Source organism: Aulonocara sp. 'chitande type north' Nkhata Bay, linkage group LG16 (genome assembly GCF_057382095.1).
Source record: "Aulonocara sp. 'chitande type north' Nkhata Bay isolate Kocher_YH1m ecotype deep benthic linkage group LG16, A_spYH_male_GT1.1, whole genome shotgun sequence".
Classification (NCBI taxonomy): domain Eukaryota; kingdom Metazoa; phylum Chordata; class Actinopteri; order Cichliformes; family Cichlidae; genus Aulonocara; species Aulonocara sp. 'chitande type north' Nkhata Bay.
The window spans coordinates 26,678,264-26,696,445 of record NC_141359.1 but is presented as its reverse complement, the minus strand read 5'-3'; the positions used below and the strand labels follow the sequence as shown (position 1 = coordinate 26,696,445).

The 18,182-nt window shown below is 41.8% G+C and overlaps 1 protein-coding gene across 1 annotated transcript; it reads right to left on the bottom strand.

Annotated features, from left to right (window-relative positions):
- Nucleotides 1-1,042: 1,042 nt before the first annotated feature.
- LOC147311700 (UPF0524 protein C3orf70 homolog B) lies at nucleotides 1,043-17,581 on the bottom strand. The gene is made up of 2 exons (XM_086267368.1): nucleotides 16,778-17,581; nucleotides 1,043-3,518 (listed from the first exon to the last, which is right to left on the bottom strand). Exons 1-2 carry the CDS (start codon nucleotides 16,959-16,961, stop codon nucleotides 2,821-2,823), a joined length of 882 nt encoding a protein of 293 aa, XP_086123494.1. The 5' UTR covers nucleotides 16,962-17,581; the 3' UTR covers nucleotides 1,043-2,820.
- Nucleotides 17,582-18,182: the final 601 nt, after the last annotated feature.

Here is an 18,182-nt window from a genome sequence, read left to right as displayed (position 1 = left end):
CTGCCAATCGAATGACTTTGCTGTGAGGGATTAACAGTAACAGTGATCTCTTCATGCAATCGCTCTGTACCATTTGAAAAAAACGGGAACTATTTCATAACGCCGTAAAAATGTGTGTGCGTCTGCACAGACCGGAGCGCACACACACACACACACACACACACACACACACACACACACACACACACACACACACACACACACACACACACACACGTATGCACACATGAAGTCCATCCTACGACTTTACATGTGCTTGCATCATCATCATCCCGCTAATTGAGCTTCCACATCTCCTGCCTGTTGCTGTACTCCCTCCACAAATTCTCTCTCAGGTTTTCCTCTTCTTCTCCCACTCTATGTCATCTGCTCTCCAGCATTCAATTCCACTCCTCTCCTCTTCATCTTTGGGCAGAATAGTGGATGTACATTTATATAAACTGATTAGCATTTCATCCAAGCCTTGGTTTTCTCTCTCTGCACAAAGGATCGATAGACACAATGCAAGGGGAAAAAGAAGCGTGGAGAAATCAATCTCAGTTTGCAGTCAAGGTGAGAAAGAAGCTTGCATGGTCTCTCATAAAATCTGCTGCTAGACGAAGTGTGGAGAAGACAGAAGCCCAGAGGAAACCGGGAGGGGGTCTCTGTCTCCATCGAACAAGCTCAGTGTTTTCTGTCTTACATAAAGCTGAAGCAAAGAATGTGTCCAATCTTAAATCTTCCACTACAACCTACTCCCGATGTTTTTCCTGCCCCTTTAAAATGTTTAAAATGTGCAGCACAAAGTAATTAAAGCTTTCAAAGGCAGCAAGATACATACCTCAACACAGTTTAGATCAGACATCCACAGCTGAAATAGTGACTCAGTTCGAGTGTATCTCTCACTTTACTTTACTTTGTTTTTTTCTTGTTACCCACTCCAGCTCTGGAGAGCATTAGTCATCATCAGTGTGTCGTGTGGAGGACGTTTGAGTGCATTTTCTTTTTACAGAGGGTGTTCGCGCTGTCCACAATAGATGAACCAGGAGAGAGGGAAAAAAGGTGAGTTTCATTAAGATTTATTCATATGAAAATAATAATATAACAAGAATAAGAACAAAATGCATTTTTCTTCGACTGCATTATAAGGGACTGTGCTCAGTGTAATGTCCAGGGCTGTCCCTGAATAAAAACACCTTGTTTTAATAACTATTACAGGGTTTCTTTGTTCTTTGATAGCATGTTTTTAATTGGAGTTTGACATGAGGGAATCCTGCAAGTGAATGCAGTCATGCAAAATGATTTTTTTCTTCTTCATCTTTTTTTTTTAAACATCTAGTGCTTATAACATTGCAGCCATAAATATTTGTGATAACTGTGGTGATTTTTGCTGATAGCTCTCTGGAAAATAATGTTTTTAAACATTAAAATAAAAGACGCCGCCCAGCTTCATTTTACTATATGACTAATAAGCTACTCGTTTCTTATGCCAATCACAACATCACAACAGGTATTCAGGCATCCTATCTCACACTCTAATATCTTTTAAGATGTAACCTACTACTCTAAAATGAATGACCTCCCCAGACCCCCCTTTTGGTCATCACGAAAAAGGCATTTCATTCTCAAAAGTCCCCAAACTAGTTAACAATGTAGGTTTATTATTATTATTGTTATTATTATTATGAGATTATAAATTAGATATGTTCCCTCAGCGATATTTGTCTCACTTGTGTCTACTGTGACAACTTCCCTCCCTGTCACTGCAGCTGTACCGGAGACGCGTCCGTGCTATTCAATTTCTCGGCTGCTAATAGAGGTCAGTGCAAGTCATGTTTTGCTTAACGGGACTGTCGTTCAGTTCAGCTTGACCAGAAAAGGTGGTCAGAAAAATTTTCTGTAAAGTCTGAGACATTTTTTAGAAGGTATAAGAGTATCCTTGGTCCTCACTGGCAGGTTCAGTATAGGAATGTGCTTCTCTGTAATTCTTGATTGTCAAACACTGACCTACCTACCCTACTGCCCGTGATGGTGTCAGTAAAGTGCAGACAAACTGTGGGCCACAAATCTTTTTAATAATGCGATAAAAGCAGGTGCGCCTGCTCTGAGCAGCTCAGAGCTGAGTAATTAAGGAGTTAAAAGGCCGGTGTGCTTTAGGCCCACGAGAGGTAGCTGGCCTTGTGGTTATTACGCTGAAGAGTCAGAATTACTAATATGTGTGGGTGGAGTCACTGACCGGAGAACAAGGGACGGCATGCTTATCTGCCACTCGAATGCTGAATTGCAGCGAAGTCTGACAGACTGACTGACTGGAGAACACAATAATTACCTAACTGCTCATTATCATCATGAAACATACTCATACCACCTTGGTTCATACATAATTTAGCTCCAGTAATATATACCTAAAGAGAAGTGTCACAAAAAAAGTGTCCCCCTTTTCTTGTTTTCCTATTTCCTCTGATGTGCACCTACTCTAGATTTTTTTTTGTATTTTTGATTTTTCTCCACACGACCATGAGGAGGTCTTTTTGGTAAACTGTGCATGTTCTTGATATTCTTGTGCTTCTGTCTTTATTGTAATAAGTTCAGCAAATTCAATCCATGCAGAGGATGCGGGCAGAGGAGAGGCTGTTTCAGATTGTAGGTGCGCTGTCCTCAGCCACCTGCAGGAAAACAAATTGATCCCAAAACAACCGGGCGAAGCCCTGCTGAAGCGTTAGAGAGGGGTTTGTTTCCTACTGGTCCATATGTCATAAATCCTTGAGAGTTATTCTCAATAATAAGCTTCTGCTCCGTAGATGTTCCTTATAGATCAATTCCACCTTGATGCCATGTCAGTTACACAGTTGTTTCAATCTTTTCGATGATTTCTATCATAGACTTGGAGGGAGAGAGCAGAGAACAGTCATCCTGATCCCAGAGGCTCCCAGGGCTGGAGTTTCCATCTGTGCTCAACTCGTCATCCTCCTCCTCCTCCTCCTCCTCGCTCTCCTCCTCACAGGACTCCAAATAGTGGAGACCGAGGGCGTTGATGCCGGAGTCCTCGGAGCTTGACGGAGAAGAACAGTGGTCCATTTTGGGACCTTTTACCTTATCCAGTGGGGAAGGGTGTTTGTGTTCACCGTATACCTGCTGCACTGGCTGCACAGGTGCAGGTGCGTTTTGAGTTGACGGTGTCGGTTTGGGCGGTTGCTGAGCCTGGCTGGGATTTTCGGGAACCGTAGGTGTAGCTGGAGCAGGTGGTGGGGGGGTAGGAGGATGAGGCGGCTCTGGCAAAGGAGGCGGGGGACGCTGCACGTAGCACATCTTCCCATTGATACGTTTGACGATGTAGTCGTCCACAAACAGGTCTGCGATCACGCAGTACTTCGGGGACTCCAGGTGAGGCGGGGACTTGAAGCAAGGGGCGAGTTTCAGGAAGCGCTCGGCCAGAGAGACGGACAGGTCGATGGTGCTGCTGTACTCTGAGCCAACAGGCGGCACGGTCGTGCTGGGCAGCTGGCACACATTGGTCATGGGCTGGTACACGTACTTGCCTAAAGAAAAACAAAACAAAACAAAACATGCAGTTACATTCATTTGTATTTTAACAATGACACCACTGCCTACTTGTATGGCAGAGCTGTTGCACATAGTGACAAACCCACACAAAATTATCCCCTAAACCACTTGTAGCATTTTTCAGCTAATCGTTTTGGTCTCCAGACCCACACCTTCACCATTTACTCCCACCTCTGGCATCTGCATATGTCATCAGTATGCAGCTGCTTTCAGAAAAAAAAGAAAGGAAAAACTCTTCAAACCCACTAAACTACCTGCCAAACACCAAACAACACAAAGAAAAATTCTGCAGCTAAATGTTGTGAAGGGTTTACCAGCTGATGGCTCAAGTGCTTTCCCATGCAAATGTTTAAAAGGAGGGAAAATAGCAAGGATTTATTATGTTCATCTGAAAGTGAGAAACACAGCTCCCAAAAAGGCAAGAAAATGTCAGTATATAGTTAAAAAGAACACTAAGAGAAGAGGAGTGTGTTTGAGTGACACAATGTGCATCAACAAGCATCAATGATATGACAAGAATTTCCTTGGAAAAATCAAATTTGGGTTTTTGAGTAGGTTCTCAGTCATCCATGTCATTGTATTCTAAGGAGCTTGGAAGGAAAGCGACTGGACTTTAAATTTCTTGAAGAAATTTCGGAGTCCAATCGCTTTCTTCCCAAGCTTCTTGGACTACAGCGACCTGGATGACTGAAAACCTACACACCGTATATCAACAGCAAGCAATCTCAGTCACAACAGCAATGCTGGAGACAGCATGAGTACGTGAACGTCAACCACTCCCACACATTCCAGTACATGCCCAAATCTAAGAAAGATGCTAGCTTAACAAATCCCTGTCGATGTCACAGTAAAGTCATGCAAAGTCTTGCAATGCCCTTTGTTTATATTTTGTGACTTGTGGGGTTTTTGTTGTTGTTGTTTTTTTATCCAGCCATGCTTTTACTGTTTTGGCGGTGTGTTTGCGATTATTGTCACACTGAAAAATTTAACCACTGCCAATTAGATGCTTTCCAGATGGTATTGCATGGTCGAGCAAAATATGATTGTTCTTTCCTGCATTCATTTAAGTAGTTTTGACAAAGACAAAGTCCCCACACTGCATCTATCTATCTATCTATCTATCTATCTAAAATCAGATGATCACCTATTTAATCTTATGAGTAATTTTGAGATAATAAAGCATTTTCTGCTGCCAAATTAAAGATGCCTTTCTTCTTTCCAACATCTGTAATGAAACAGCAGCCAGACTGAAACAGTGTAAACTTTAGGCCAGCTGGAGCAGAGCAACAATCATTTCTGACCCTTCAATACTGATGCAAGACTCATTCTTCAAATATAAAAAAAATAAATAACAGGGTTTGTGTGTACAATATTTACAGCCGATGTTTTCATGATTAACACTAGAATTACTGACATAATATAAATACAAAGCTCTAATATATGAGGCAGCCTGCATTCTCAATCCAATAAATAGCATTTTTTCTGCACAGTGACTGTGTTTCTATAGTTTTTCTTTTTGGAAGACTCTAAGCCATGCCACATTAAGTTCTGCTGGTGATAGTTCAAAATAACAGCTCCCAGATGTTACTCATTGTTTGCAGCCCACCACCTCCAACTCTGTGCTGCCTGAATATTGCAGTTCAGATGTGTGTTTAACTGGCTCCCAGGAGACAGAGAGAAACTACAGAAGACGACAAGCCAACGCATCACTTCTCTTCCTCTCGTGGTGTGTCCTTGTCCTTTGTTTTAGTGGCTGCCTTGTTCCATTCAAACTCTTCTCCTAGGCTACACTGACAATATCAAACTGCTTCAAATTAGGGAGGAGGCCATCTTTTTTTTGATGAATGAACAAAGTGAGTTTTCAATGCTGAAGAACATTTTTTTTAAAGCAAGCACAAGCCTTACAGATGAGCTGCAGTGTTGTGGAATAACTCACGCGACCACCTCACTATTAAATTATACAAGACTGCGTTAGCCACGTGGCGTGCGAGGCGTTTAAGAGGATGTGGCTGGATCTTCAGACTTTGTAAATATTTTTAATATCAAACACAAGAGCTAATATTGATGCAGACAAAAAGGGAGGTAGAGTAGCTGTTCTGCTTAATGAGAGAAACTCAATGGTCCATGTTCAGACTGAGATGAGCCCATTCAGGCAGGCTTGAAAGCGGTAACAAATGAGAGCTAAAGCTGTAGAAGGAGATGTGTTGACATTTAGTTGCCTTTTTTTTAGCATATTACATCTAATTGCATTCATCCATCTGGAGTTTCAAATAACATGAGCAATACTAGGAGACAGACAGATGCACAGTCAGACAACAAAACAGACAGGCATATGGAGCTAACGCTACACCAACACTGCTTGTCCTCAGCAGCCCTGCAGAAGGAGTGCAGCTCGTCTGTAAATTTACAAGGTGTCTGCACTTTCTTAGAAATATCACTGTTTCTGTGAGCCCCGAGGACAGTACGGTATGTGTGATAAATCTCACTTACAATAATCTGAGAAAAAAAAATGAGAAGAGAGAATCTTTATATGTTGGGGGAAAAAAAACAAGCTTCTGTTTTTTAATACTGGGACTATGTGCCGTATCCAATAAACATAAAAAAGACTGCAAGCCGGAAAACAATCATAATGCAAAAACAGAACCTTTTGTTCTCATATTATTCGTTCTTTAATTGCCAACGTGTGGAGAATCTGCAAGTGAAAAATACGACGTCATCTGAAGTTCTCGGTTCCTTATAACAGGTTGCGTGCTTGAAATAAATGAAGGCGTTGGACCAGATTTTTGTGAAACCCCCCAAAGGCCTCTGTATGGAAGGAAGAGTTCAAGGGTGACATTTGCTTAGAAATGAAGTCAGTCATGTCAACAACACAGAAAGAGAAACTCAAATATGTCACGGTCTGGCTGGGGCAGACCGTATGTGTTGCAGAGGAGGACTCAAACGCAGACCAAAACGTAGTGTGGATAAACAAAACAAGCCGTTTATTGAGGCTAGCAATGAGGGTAAAAATAATCGGGCATCGGTGAAAACTAAACAATAACCTAAACTGGGTGAACTAATAACAAAACATGAAAACACTTAACCATAGTGAACTGACATGGGTACCTGGGGATGAGACATGGATGAGCAGACGACCTGACAACAAATGACTGAAAGCACACGGACTAAATACACACAGGATGATGAGGGAAGTGGGAACACATGGGGAAACAGCTGGCACACATGAACATAATGACGTCACCGTGGGAGAGTAAAACTGAACACGATGAACACAGAAACACCAGACCTCTTCACAATAAAACAGGAAACATAAAGAGACATAGACATGACAACCCGAACTTGACAACGTAAGACACAGACATGAAACGCATGAAGAGCAGGGGAGATTTAACATAGTTGGAAACACGAGGGGGAAATAATAAGAACTAGAAACACCTAGGCATGATAACAAATGAACTTAGGAAACCTGACGGGCTTACATAAACTAAAACTCAAAACGCTGGGTCAACAGACCCAGGATCATGACAAAATAAGGTTTAAAAGAAACTACACCAGCTGGGTTTTTGTTTCATTGAGCGACCTTGGTTTCTACATCAATTAAACGCTTATTGAATTGTTTATTAAAGTCCTGTAGCCAAGGCTCGAGTCAGCTTAGTGTTTTTAATACCAGACATGATGAGTGGCGGGTTAATCTGAGTGAAAAACCGAGGTACACTTCATGCTCATATAGTAGCAATCACAAGGTTGGCCAGCCCTAAAGCATACTCTGCTTTTAATGGGGACCGTAACATAAAAATAAATATAATGTTGTTTTCAGTAAGACTTAACACCATCAGTTTAAACCATAAACACATCAGGAAAACTGTTTTCTGAGACCACAGATCAAGAGAGCCGAAGGATAGTTTTCGCATAGACTTCAGCGTAGCCAAACTTTTTTCTAAAACCCGAGGAGTCGCCTACTGTTGGCTGTTAGAAAGAATACAACTTGAAAGCACTTCCACATTGGCTCCAATGATTTTTCAGACTCAGAAGTTACATCCAAGAAACAGCTGACAATAGTAAACGTTTACAAAATTTACAGATGCTTTTAGTTTAAAATTCCTGAATAATTCTACTCTTGTGCACTTCTCTGTAGTGTGGAAATATCAGTTTGAAGTACCAATCTCTCCATAGCCAAAAACTAGAATTGAAATCCTGTTAAACTACTTTTAACTAGATTTTATAATCCAACAATATAAGTCCTCGCAAGACAATAATATGAGGTTTGGCCTTTTTTGGATGTGATACGAGCAGTCACCCCTCTACACACAAGTGTCCAGATCTGTTGTTAAGGAATTGCTTTCCATCTGCGCAGCCTGCAGCTTTGCAGTGGTCATTGGTTATCAACCCAGCATGTCCGAGACATAATAGCAGAGATATGTGGACTAAATGTTTATCCTCCTGATTCAGAAAAGCCTTTTCTACTGCTGGCAGAGAGGGGGCGGGCACTGTCCTCCTGAAATAGCCACAGTGCTACAGTAAGAACATCATAAGTACAGGTTTGAGCACCTCATCTCTGTATGTTCATCCACTCAGGTTTCCAACAGAACAATCAGATCAGTGGTGGTGCTTGGACGCACGATCTGATATCCCCATGTTGGTGTTGATCCTGCATCATCAGGCTCAACATCGCACTGACCAACGACATTGTCTAAGCATTCAAGGGTAGAGATGGGCAGTAACATGTGACTTGTAATGCGTTACTGTAATCTGATTACCTTTTAAGTAGTAAAGTAACGAGTAAAGTAAGGGATTACTATTGCATAAACCGTAATTAGATTACCGTTACTTTCCCGTAGGAACGCTGCGTTACTGCGTTACTAAAACCGTGATTTGTTTGCGAGAATGTCTCATGACAGTGACGTAAGCGAGTGCGACGTTCGTGACAACAGCTGTGTGCAGATCAACAATGGATCATATATCGAGTACAGGAGAGAGTATGAGCGTGCAGCGTTTAAAACGTGGAAGTACTGACCTTACTTTGAGTTTGATTCCATAAAAAGTGACAAAAACATTAGTGTCCATCGTTCGTGGGAAGAAAACTTCTTTTTACACCGAAAAAAACCCCTAAACAAGCTCCGAGTACGCAACGACGTAATGGGAAATTCACAGAGAAACTCGCAGATTCTTCACCTGACCGCTGCAGCACACCTGCACCAGAGCACACCTCCGCCTACCCCACTCCTGCTTTACAGGTGAAAATAGAGCAACAGGACCGCAAGTCTTTGATTTTATTTATTTTCTGCTGTGTTTTACTTGCATCTATTTGAAAGAGTGAGTGTAAACACAAAAAAATATTTTATATTATGTGCTGGAATGTGCAGAAAATAGGTTTAAATGTTAAACTAATTTCTTCAAGTCAGAGAATGTTGCATATAATTAAATTTTTTGCTTGATGCATAAAGTTAAAAGATTAAAACTAATAAAACAAGTTTTAAAAAGAGACTTTTCCATTTGATTACATTTTGTATGATTGATTATGCAGAAAAAGTAGAATTGGGCTGAAAGATCTATCGCTTTATCACCTCTTCAGGTTGTAAATCGTGTTTTTAATAAGTAACTAAGTAATTAATTACTTTTGAAAATAAGTAATCAGTAAAGTAACGGGATTACTTTTTGGGGGAAGTAATCAGTAATTAGTTACTGATTATTTTTTTCAAGTAACTTGACCAACACTGTTCAAGGGGTTAGCTAGTGCTATTAAAGGCTGTAGCAAACCAACATAAGTAACGTAAACTTGGCTAACAACAAACCTGACTTGACAGTATATTTATTATATTGTATAAATTAATAAAGAAAACACATGAAATGTTGATGGGGGGTTTTATACAATCAAGGACCTTTTTTCCCCACACTTGAAAGCTATGACATCACAACAAGAATATAACTATTACGATGCAAGAACAAAACCAACATGTGAATATCAGCTACACTATGCTTCGACACGAATACCAGCACCCAGCATACTAAAAGCCCAGCCTGGTCGCACTGATGACAATGCTGTGCACACAATTATTATTATTTTTTGTCTTTTGAGACCACTAGCTTGAAACTGCAGTAAATTGAGCCAATTTTGAGGTGTACAAATGAGTTCATTTGCGTTGGTAAACCAATTACCAATCCCGCCCCTGTATAAAACCAATCCACCGGAACTGAAAACTACCCACAGAATATGTTTGGGCTTTCCAAGCGATTAAAATTATGTAAGATTGATAAAACTTGCATTTCTTTTCTGACTAAAATAAATATTGCACTCAGCAATAGCTTTTATAGGGTTGTATGTACGTACACTGCTCAGTGACGACTGAAACCGACACCAGCTCTGTCTGAGCAGCTTTATTGATATTGAGCTGTACTCTAACAATGTGCTGCCCGGTGCTGCAGGCCTCGCATGACAACGTCAGACGTCAGTTGTTGGGTGACCTCTGCGTGTGCTGCCCCCGCTCTGTGCATGTTTGTATTTCCGCACTAACAAAGACCACATGTCCCGACAAAGAAAGGACAGTCTGCAACATTCACCACATGCTGCACAAACTCCCGGCATGGGACATTTTTCATTCATGGACAAAGCAAAAATATTCAACGTGTTTCTTTTCGTTTTGCATTTGTGAAATGAAAAGAGCTAAATTAACTATTATAAAGCAGTGTGCGTGCAGGCGATGCTGTGACTCACTGTTTAGCAGTTTTTTGAGGGCAACAGAATGAAAAGTGGAGTAATAACAAAACAAGCTTTATCTACACAGGCGAAACTTGTTAATATAATCAGTTCCTCGCTGTTTGTTTTGGATTTTGAAGACAATAAGACAAATGTGACAGTGTTGTCCTTGAATAGTGAGGGTTTAAAGATAAATCTGCCTGAAAATGGTGGAGAGGGAAAAACATATGTTTGTCCTTTTTGTCAGAGATACCCAGACAAACAGACAAAATGATGCCACGAGAAATTTGTCCTGCTACAAATGAAGATTGGCAGCATAAAAAAACCATCAGACAGCTGCAACATCAACAGTGAATGTCAGATGGTTTCAGTCCTTCGGTGTCAAACAATGGGAGGTTCTCAACACAAACACGGGCGCTGTGTTTTTCTGCTGACGGCAGCCTCGGTCGACCGGGCGCGGGACACGCTTTGCACTTCGTGAAGGGGAGGAATGACTCTCGACTGAAAAGCTTTTCATCACGTTACAATTAAAACCCAGCTGAACCCAACAAGTTCACCAGGGACCGATTAAAAGCATTTGGGATATAAATGAGGTCATTAACTAAAGGAGATGTAAATAAGCCAATGAAGAATTAACAGATTTTCATTACAAAATTCTAATTACGAAAGCAGCTTTTTCAATTTGAAAGCAGGGAATGAAAAGTATCTTCAATATATACATAAAAAACATCATCTGGATTATTTTAGTGATTATTTAGCTAGATAAAGTGTTGAAACCGGTACACAAAGAATGTTGCGTAAAGATGCAAAGTTATTTATAGTAAAACTCAAGAGTTGAAAAGGTTAATAAGGAAGTGGAAGAACAAGCAGGGAGATGCAGATTGCTCAGAGGAGGGAGTCGAGTACTCCTCTGCTACCGCACGTCTCCATCTTGCACGCCTCCTCTCTCCTGGGCCTGTAGCTGGCCGAGGGCTGCAAAGACTGTTTTAATACAGGAGGTAGATTCTCTGGAAAATGCTGCCTGCAGCCCATCAGTCCCCTGCTCCCCTTCAAAATCACACTGTAAAAAATATCAACTCTTCTACTGCCCTACCAGCTGCAGCTGGATTATTGTTGACAAGCCCAACATGTAGTCAGCATCACACACACATTATGTCATTTCGATATTGGCTCACGTCGAAGCCTCAGCAGTGAATGAGTCATTAACATCCCCCTCAGTTTGATATTTTGCATGTTTGAGCTGAAGCCAACCGGCTTTACGTAGCCCACTGAATGTGCCACATACCAGTTCAAAGCAGCATGTTGGCAAAACCCATCGAACAAAAACAATTATTTTAGCAGATTGTTATCATTCCTCATAACAGCTGCTGCGCCCAGTCGGCCAGCGGATACTACAGGCTCCAACATCCGCTGCTCTTTGTGTTTAAATCTGGCCAACAAAAAGGGGCTGCGCTAAGGGGGAAACAACACAAGTTTCAGGTTTCATGGAAGAGGACTGTCCAACCCGGCATCGTGCTTCCTGTTTCATGCCTCCGGAGGCAGCCACTTGGAAGTCCACTGTTTAGTCTGTAACCCTAATGAAACACTCCTGACTGTGTCCCTGTGCACACAAAACAGTACACCACTGAAAAGCCCTCCACTGATTTAGCACTGCACTGCTTTAACACAATTCTTTTATTTATTCTAATTAGAGAATACTTTTTTCTGGTCAATGCAATACAAACGTGACAGTTTGGTTAGAGATTCAAGTGTGTTGTGCAGGTAGCAGATAATGTAGCCACATGCAGAGATAAGGAGCAGGTTACAGATGTCTGTCAAGCTCACTTCTTTTCAACTGCACACCTCCAGCCTACACTGACTCAAGAGGCACTGAAGGGAATTCAAAGGGATTTTTTTTACCTTTACATGAGTGCTCCTCGCAATATGTAACCACACACTGATGTGTAAAATTGACAGAATTCCCCTTTAAGACTTTTTTTGTCCATTAAAAAGAGATACTGATCACTCCTGGCGACAATGGCCAAGAATCGATCTCTTAAACAATCTGTAATTATCTTATGAAATCATTCTGTGCACGCCAAAAGTGATCTATTGATGCTCTAGTGACCAATCAGCAAAGCAAGCCTTTGTTATAGCAGAGATTTTGGCCCGTCACAGAAAGAGAAACCACAGGCTGTATATAAAAAATGGCTGTAGGTGGCCACCGTGATGTCACCCCTTTGTTCGTGCCATCTCGTTCTAAAACCAGACACAAAGAACGGGGGATGTCTCTGAGAAATCAGGGGACACTGGGTGCTCATGCAGCCGTGATAGATCACCGACCTGCTTTATAATTGTTTTCAACTCTAATGGGGACTGTAATTTACAAAATAAACATAATGTTGTTTTCAGTAGGATGTGAAACTGGAGGTTGAGACCATGAAATCATCAGGAAGGTGTCTACTGAGGCCATTTGAGGGGGTTTTTTTTCCTGTAGGCTTTTTCACAGTCTAACCAAAGAAGTCCCCAACTGCTGGCCATTACTTGACTCTGCTTTACAGTCTAAGGAGAATCCATAGGAACTAATAACAAGGCGCCGTTATGCGTCAGTGTCCCGTAAGCCATTACAGAGACAATGAGCCAGCATGATCAATGCGCCCGAAGCAGCTAAACAAATTTCAGCCATTGTTGATTTTATTATTTACACGTGTGCTTTCTGCGACTTGTCAAAGTGTCTTGTTAATGAATAAACACGAATAAAGAAATAATGCGTGGAAGCATTCTGGATATCACATCATGCATAAAAACACACAAAAAGAAACAGTTAAGGCTTTTTCTTGCCCTTTTAAATCACATCACAACAAATTTGCCACCTAAATTGTGGACCTGTTAAAAGTAACTGCATGCCAGCTGCGGTGTTTTCCTCTGTAACGATGTATTCTAAAGTTCAGCTCCAAGTTTCAGCAGTCTAAAGGAAGGGCTCATGTTACTTTCCAGCAACGCACACTAATGGAAAAACCACTAGACAGAGAACTAAAAGGTGCACTCTCTCTCCTGGAGCCTCCAACAAACCCCGAGCTGCATCTGATTGGACAAACAGCTCCTGCGCTGTCTGCCCACGAATTTAAAATCAAAACCATCACAGTGGCTGCTGTGCAGACTTTCCTGTATATAACAAATAGTTCAGCAAACTGTGCTAGCACTATTTGAAGGAAGAAATGCTATGAACCTTCTTCATTTTGATCAAAACACCGATTTGAATAAAGTAGCTGAAACCTCAATTCTATGCAAAGAAGAAGAAGACAATTTGAAGCCCTCTGCATGGGCAACAACTGAGCGTGGAAATTATGAATCCTGTGGACACGTGCTTCTTATTAATTAAGTAAGGACACGACAAAGTTGGAGTCTTTTCAGAACCGACTTGGTCAGGTATTCTTGTCAGATGGCAGTAACACAAACCTGTCCATTAAAACAAAAGCGATGCTCTGCATCCATCACTGATACACCAGCATTTAAAGCGACTGAAGGGCTGCAGATCCTAAACATGAGCAATCAATCAAAAACATCCCCTCAGGCCCGTGCTGACAATATATTGATCCCTTTATAATCGGTGAAGCTTTTTATGATTTGGCAGTGCTATAAATTTTGAACCCGTCACCAAACCGGTCAATACAGCACAGGGCTATATTCAACAAATCTCTGTATTTCCCTTTAGAAATAGTTGCGAGCTTCTGCTGCGTGGTGTAACGGATGAGACTGCCCTGGGAGCCTGACAGAAAGATCCCATTTTCTTGTATCTACAAGTTCAAAATTAGTCCTGGCAGAGTACAAGCAGACTGACAAGACTGTTCAGGACTCATTACAGACTCTGTTAGGCTTTCGTAATGAGTAATTCATTGCTCTGCTTGGTAATTGTAATCAATTCTTAAAGAATAAAGTGTGAGAAGTGAGAGAAGGAGGGAAAAAAAGTGTTCAGACCAGGTGGTTTCAGCGCCGCTTTGAGCAAAAGCTCTCATCAGACATGACATATTGGCGGTGACACTAAACACAGCTAATTACTGCTAATGAGAGGCTTGGACTGATGTTGTCACCAGCTGGGAACATTGCTTCCACCTACATCTAATTCTAGTTTCCACCATCTTTTTTCCGTGGTCGTTTTTGTTTTGTTTTTTGTCAAAAGTTTCCACAACTAAATGGAAAACACTGGAAGACCATCCAACATATTTTTCCTGTGCTAGCCTGCAGACATGATTTGAGTCTGGAAAACTGGAAGAAATGCATTGTGGATGCGTTCAGTTTGCAGCAGGCACATAAAAATAGAAGAAGCCAGGCGTTAAGTCACACCTAATCATCTCACGCTGCTCTACAGGTGAGATAATGGAAAGAATTTTAGTTTGTGAATTTAAATTGCTGAGCCGAGTCTTCATATGCAGTGACCTTTTGTATTTGTTTTGCTGGGAACCTATTAAAAATGTAATTAAAAAGGCAGCCCGGCAAGACTCCCTGTGGTGAATGCACAATTATCAGCTTCAGAATAAGTTTATACTCCAGGCGGCCGTCGCAGGCACATTCAAAATGAAAACGTGGACAAGATAAGGCTGTTACAACATTTCCTGCTTTTGCATCCAGTGTTATTATGGATTTCTAGAGGAGAAGGGCGTGAGCCGAGCAGGAAGGCTTTGTGAAGGCGTGCTAGTGTACTTCTCTCACTGGGTGCCCTGGTTCTGCCTGATTCAGCAGTCTTAGCTGGTTTATTTTCACCGTGGTGCGAGGGGAACCTTTGAATTGCAGTGGAAGGAGATGAGAAGGTGAGAAGCTCCATTAGGATATGCCTGGTTCTTTCTCCTATATCATAACAAGCTCTGTGTCTATTTTGTGGCACACTTTCAGTCAGAGTGATGAACATTTCAAAAACAGAAAGGAGGAGCAAGTCTAAATGTTGACAAATGATGAAACACAGAATGGGCTTTGCGTGGAGTCATAAATGCTGTATGTGGCTTGTAATAAACACAGGAAGGAATTCATCATTTTTCTGCCACATCTGATATTTCAAAAACCGCCTGGCTCATTCCGGACGGAGGCGGGCGTCTAAATCCAACGATTACACAGCAAAGATTACAATGTGACTTGTGCAGTTGCACACTATAAGCTCAGAGTGAGTGGTGCAGGGTAGATGGTGATTGTGTTTTACACTGATCTGAGGATTTTCTGGGCAGCCAGAGATGGGGATAAATTAGGGCAGCACAGAGAGAGGGACATCCTGTCAGGTGCAGGCCCGGCTACTGGGAATCTGCGGTGGTCTCAGGGTGTCAGGTCGAGCGAGGTTCAAATGGCAAGCGTGGCGCACAAACAAAGTGGAAAGGAAAGGAAAGTGTGCGTGTGCGAGTGGAGCTGCACCCCTGCACTTCATCCCCATTACAGTCAATGCAATAGTCGATACAAATGAAATTACTACAAGGCTGCAGAGTTCAGTGTTGTGGCTCAAGAATAGCAGTTGAGTGCATGATACTTGTGTGAGCATGTGATGAGGGCTGTGGCTACAACATATTAAAGGATGGTGAAATATTCCATTTCTTGTTGTTGTCAACAAATTGCATTTTTCAGTAGGTAAAAAAAATATTAAGGGTTCAGCCCTTCCAACAGTCCTCCCTGTTGTCTTGAAAAAAATGGGTCACAAAGACAGCTGTGGCTCAGGAATTTTCACAGTTAAGGCATAATACTAAAAAACGGGAGTAAATAGTGGATTTAGTCTGGGACTATTTTCAGCAGTGGATTAATACATATTCTACTGCCCTAGTGAGTGTTAACGACACTCACTGCCAATCTAATAAAAGAGTGATCTGCTTTTTTTGGACAGCAGTGGCACAGAGAAGTGAATTATCAGACTGTAGGTCAATGGGGGAATAACTGTGTCTGGTCATTGTGTGCTTTTACGGGACTTTTGCTCAAAAATAAAACACGGAATCATCCTGAAAAGAGAAATGAAAGTGGTGACTCGGGTTTGTGTCATCAGACTGTGTCGACCAGTTTCACAAAGCCTGAAAAACAAGCTTAAAAAATAGCAGAGCTGTACAGTAGTAAATCTACTAGTAAATTTATGAATTGTTCAGCCTCCATTGTCTAGACGGCATAAACTATTCATACAGCAAGAGGAAGGGTAGGAAGAATTAACTTCGATCACATATAAACTGATGATGAAGTATTACAGGAGCGAGTACAGCAATAAAATGAAGAAGTTACACCAAACAAACAATCAAATAACAGGAAACGACATCAGCTTCTCCCGAGGGGAAGCCAATGCTGCCTGTAGGCGCATGTAAGAAATCAGACTGACGGACAACCTTTACATAATCTGTGAAGCGTTATAACTTGTTTAACAAATAAAGTTCATATCTGCCTCATTCTGAGCCTTTCAGTGGAGGAAGGCAACAGTGCTTGTGTGGTTTTAACTAAACACATACACATAACAACCAAATACCACGCACATTTGCCAGCAGTGCCTTCGGTGATAGTGAGAATCGATTCTTTGAAATAAATGCAGCTGATAAACTACAAACTTACAGTGACACCAGCCCAAGTGACAGCACCAGTGCAGCTTGAAGCACTTCCCGTGACTGTGCGTGGCGCATATGGAGAGTCCATCACAAGGCAGGAAATCTGGTCTCCCAGCGCAGCTCTTGGCCAAAGCCTGCGCCTCGTCCAACTTCTCGCTCTTCGGACACTTATGTGCTCCCGAGGCAGCCATGCCAACATTTCCTGTATCAAAGGGGGAAAAAAATAAAACACGCACTCAGGCTCCTCTGAGTAACCTACAACATAAAGGCCAGTGACCGAGGCGATGTTTACGGTCCGAGTCGCCCCGTAGAGCTTCTCTGCTGGAAGACAGACGCGAAACGAAACACGGTGGCTGGATGTGTGAATCCAAAGCAGCTCGGTTTACACAAAGGGTGGCGGCATATCCTGTAAAAGTCGAAGGGCGTCAGTCAAACGAGGAGGCAAGGGGTGGGTAATGTCATGTGCAAAGCCTCCCGTGATCGTGATCCACACATTTCTCCATCCACCCCTCGCGTCGGGAAGCTCCTCTGTGCCCCTGGTGACGCGCGTACGGAACAACGGCGCGCATCTGAACTTCATCACACAACGGGAGGAGTCCACAAACACAAAGCCAGCTGCTCTGCACACTTCAAACACACACACAGGCTTTCATCAGACCCTCCAAAAAAAAAAAAAAAACTTCAAAAGATCAACGTCTGACTATGACATTAATATATTCCGCATTTCACCCAAGAGTAGCATTTTGATTGGTGGTTTTGATTCATGAAAGTCTGCTGCTAGATCTCGTACTATTTATTCTTAACACCTACGCATGGGCGTGCGTTATTTAAGTGCATTAACGGTTTCAGAAACTCTGCAGATCGGGGACAAATAAATAAATAAATAAATACAGAAAGAAAGAAAGAAAGAATATGGAGCAATACATCAACACAAGCCAGCTGCTCAGCGTGGAGTGTTTTTACCGCTAGGTGGCAACCCGAACATCTGTTCATTGCTGGACGTGGGATGGGATTTACTTGAGAGTGAGCCATTGATTTCTATAAACGCAATTTAGAGTTGCGCGTCTCCCCCGGCTCTCCTGTGTCATCGCTTCGGCTGAGTCAGCAGAAAACACAGACCCAAGGAGACCCTGTGGACAAGTGACGTGGAACCCCGTGAAGAAGCCAAATAAAAGTGGTGCACAACGCTACACTTAAACATATTCAAGCCCCAAAATGCCTGCTTGAAGTAATCTGATTACATGTTACATATATAAATATAATGTAAAATGTTTAATTTAATTGAAATATATATATTCAGCTTATACCGATCACACTTTCCTTAATGATTCATTATTTGACTAAATAAACTTTAGATTTTAGATATTGCATCATTTTGATGAGGACCAATCATTCATTTTTTTGTATAAATC

Excerpts from the sequence above, each read along its gene's own strand:
- LOC147311700 (XM_086267368.1), bottom strand. The coding sequence starts at position 16,961 with ATGGCTGCCTCGGGAGCACATAAGTGTCCGAAGAGCGAGAAGTTGGAC. Across the intron at positions 3,519-16,777 it reads TCACTTGGGCTGGTGTCACT|GCAAGTACGTGTACCAGCCC; the intron begins GTAAGTTTGTAG and ends GTTTTTCTTTAG.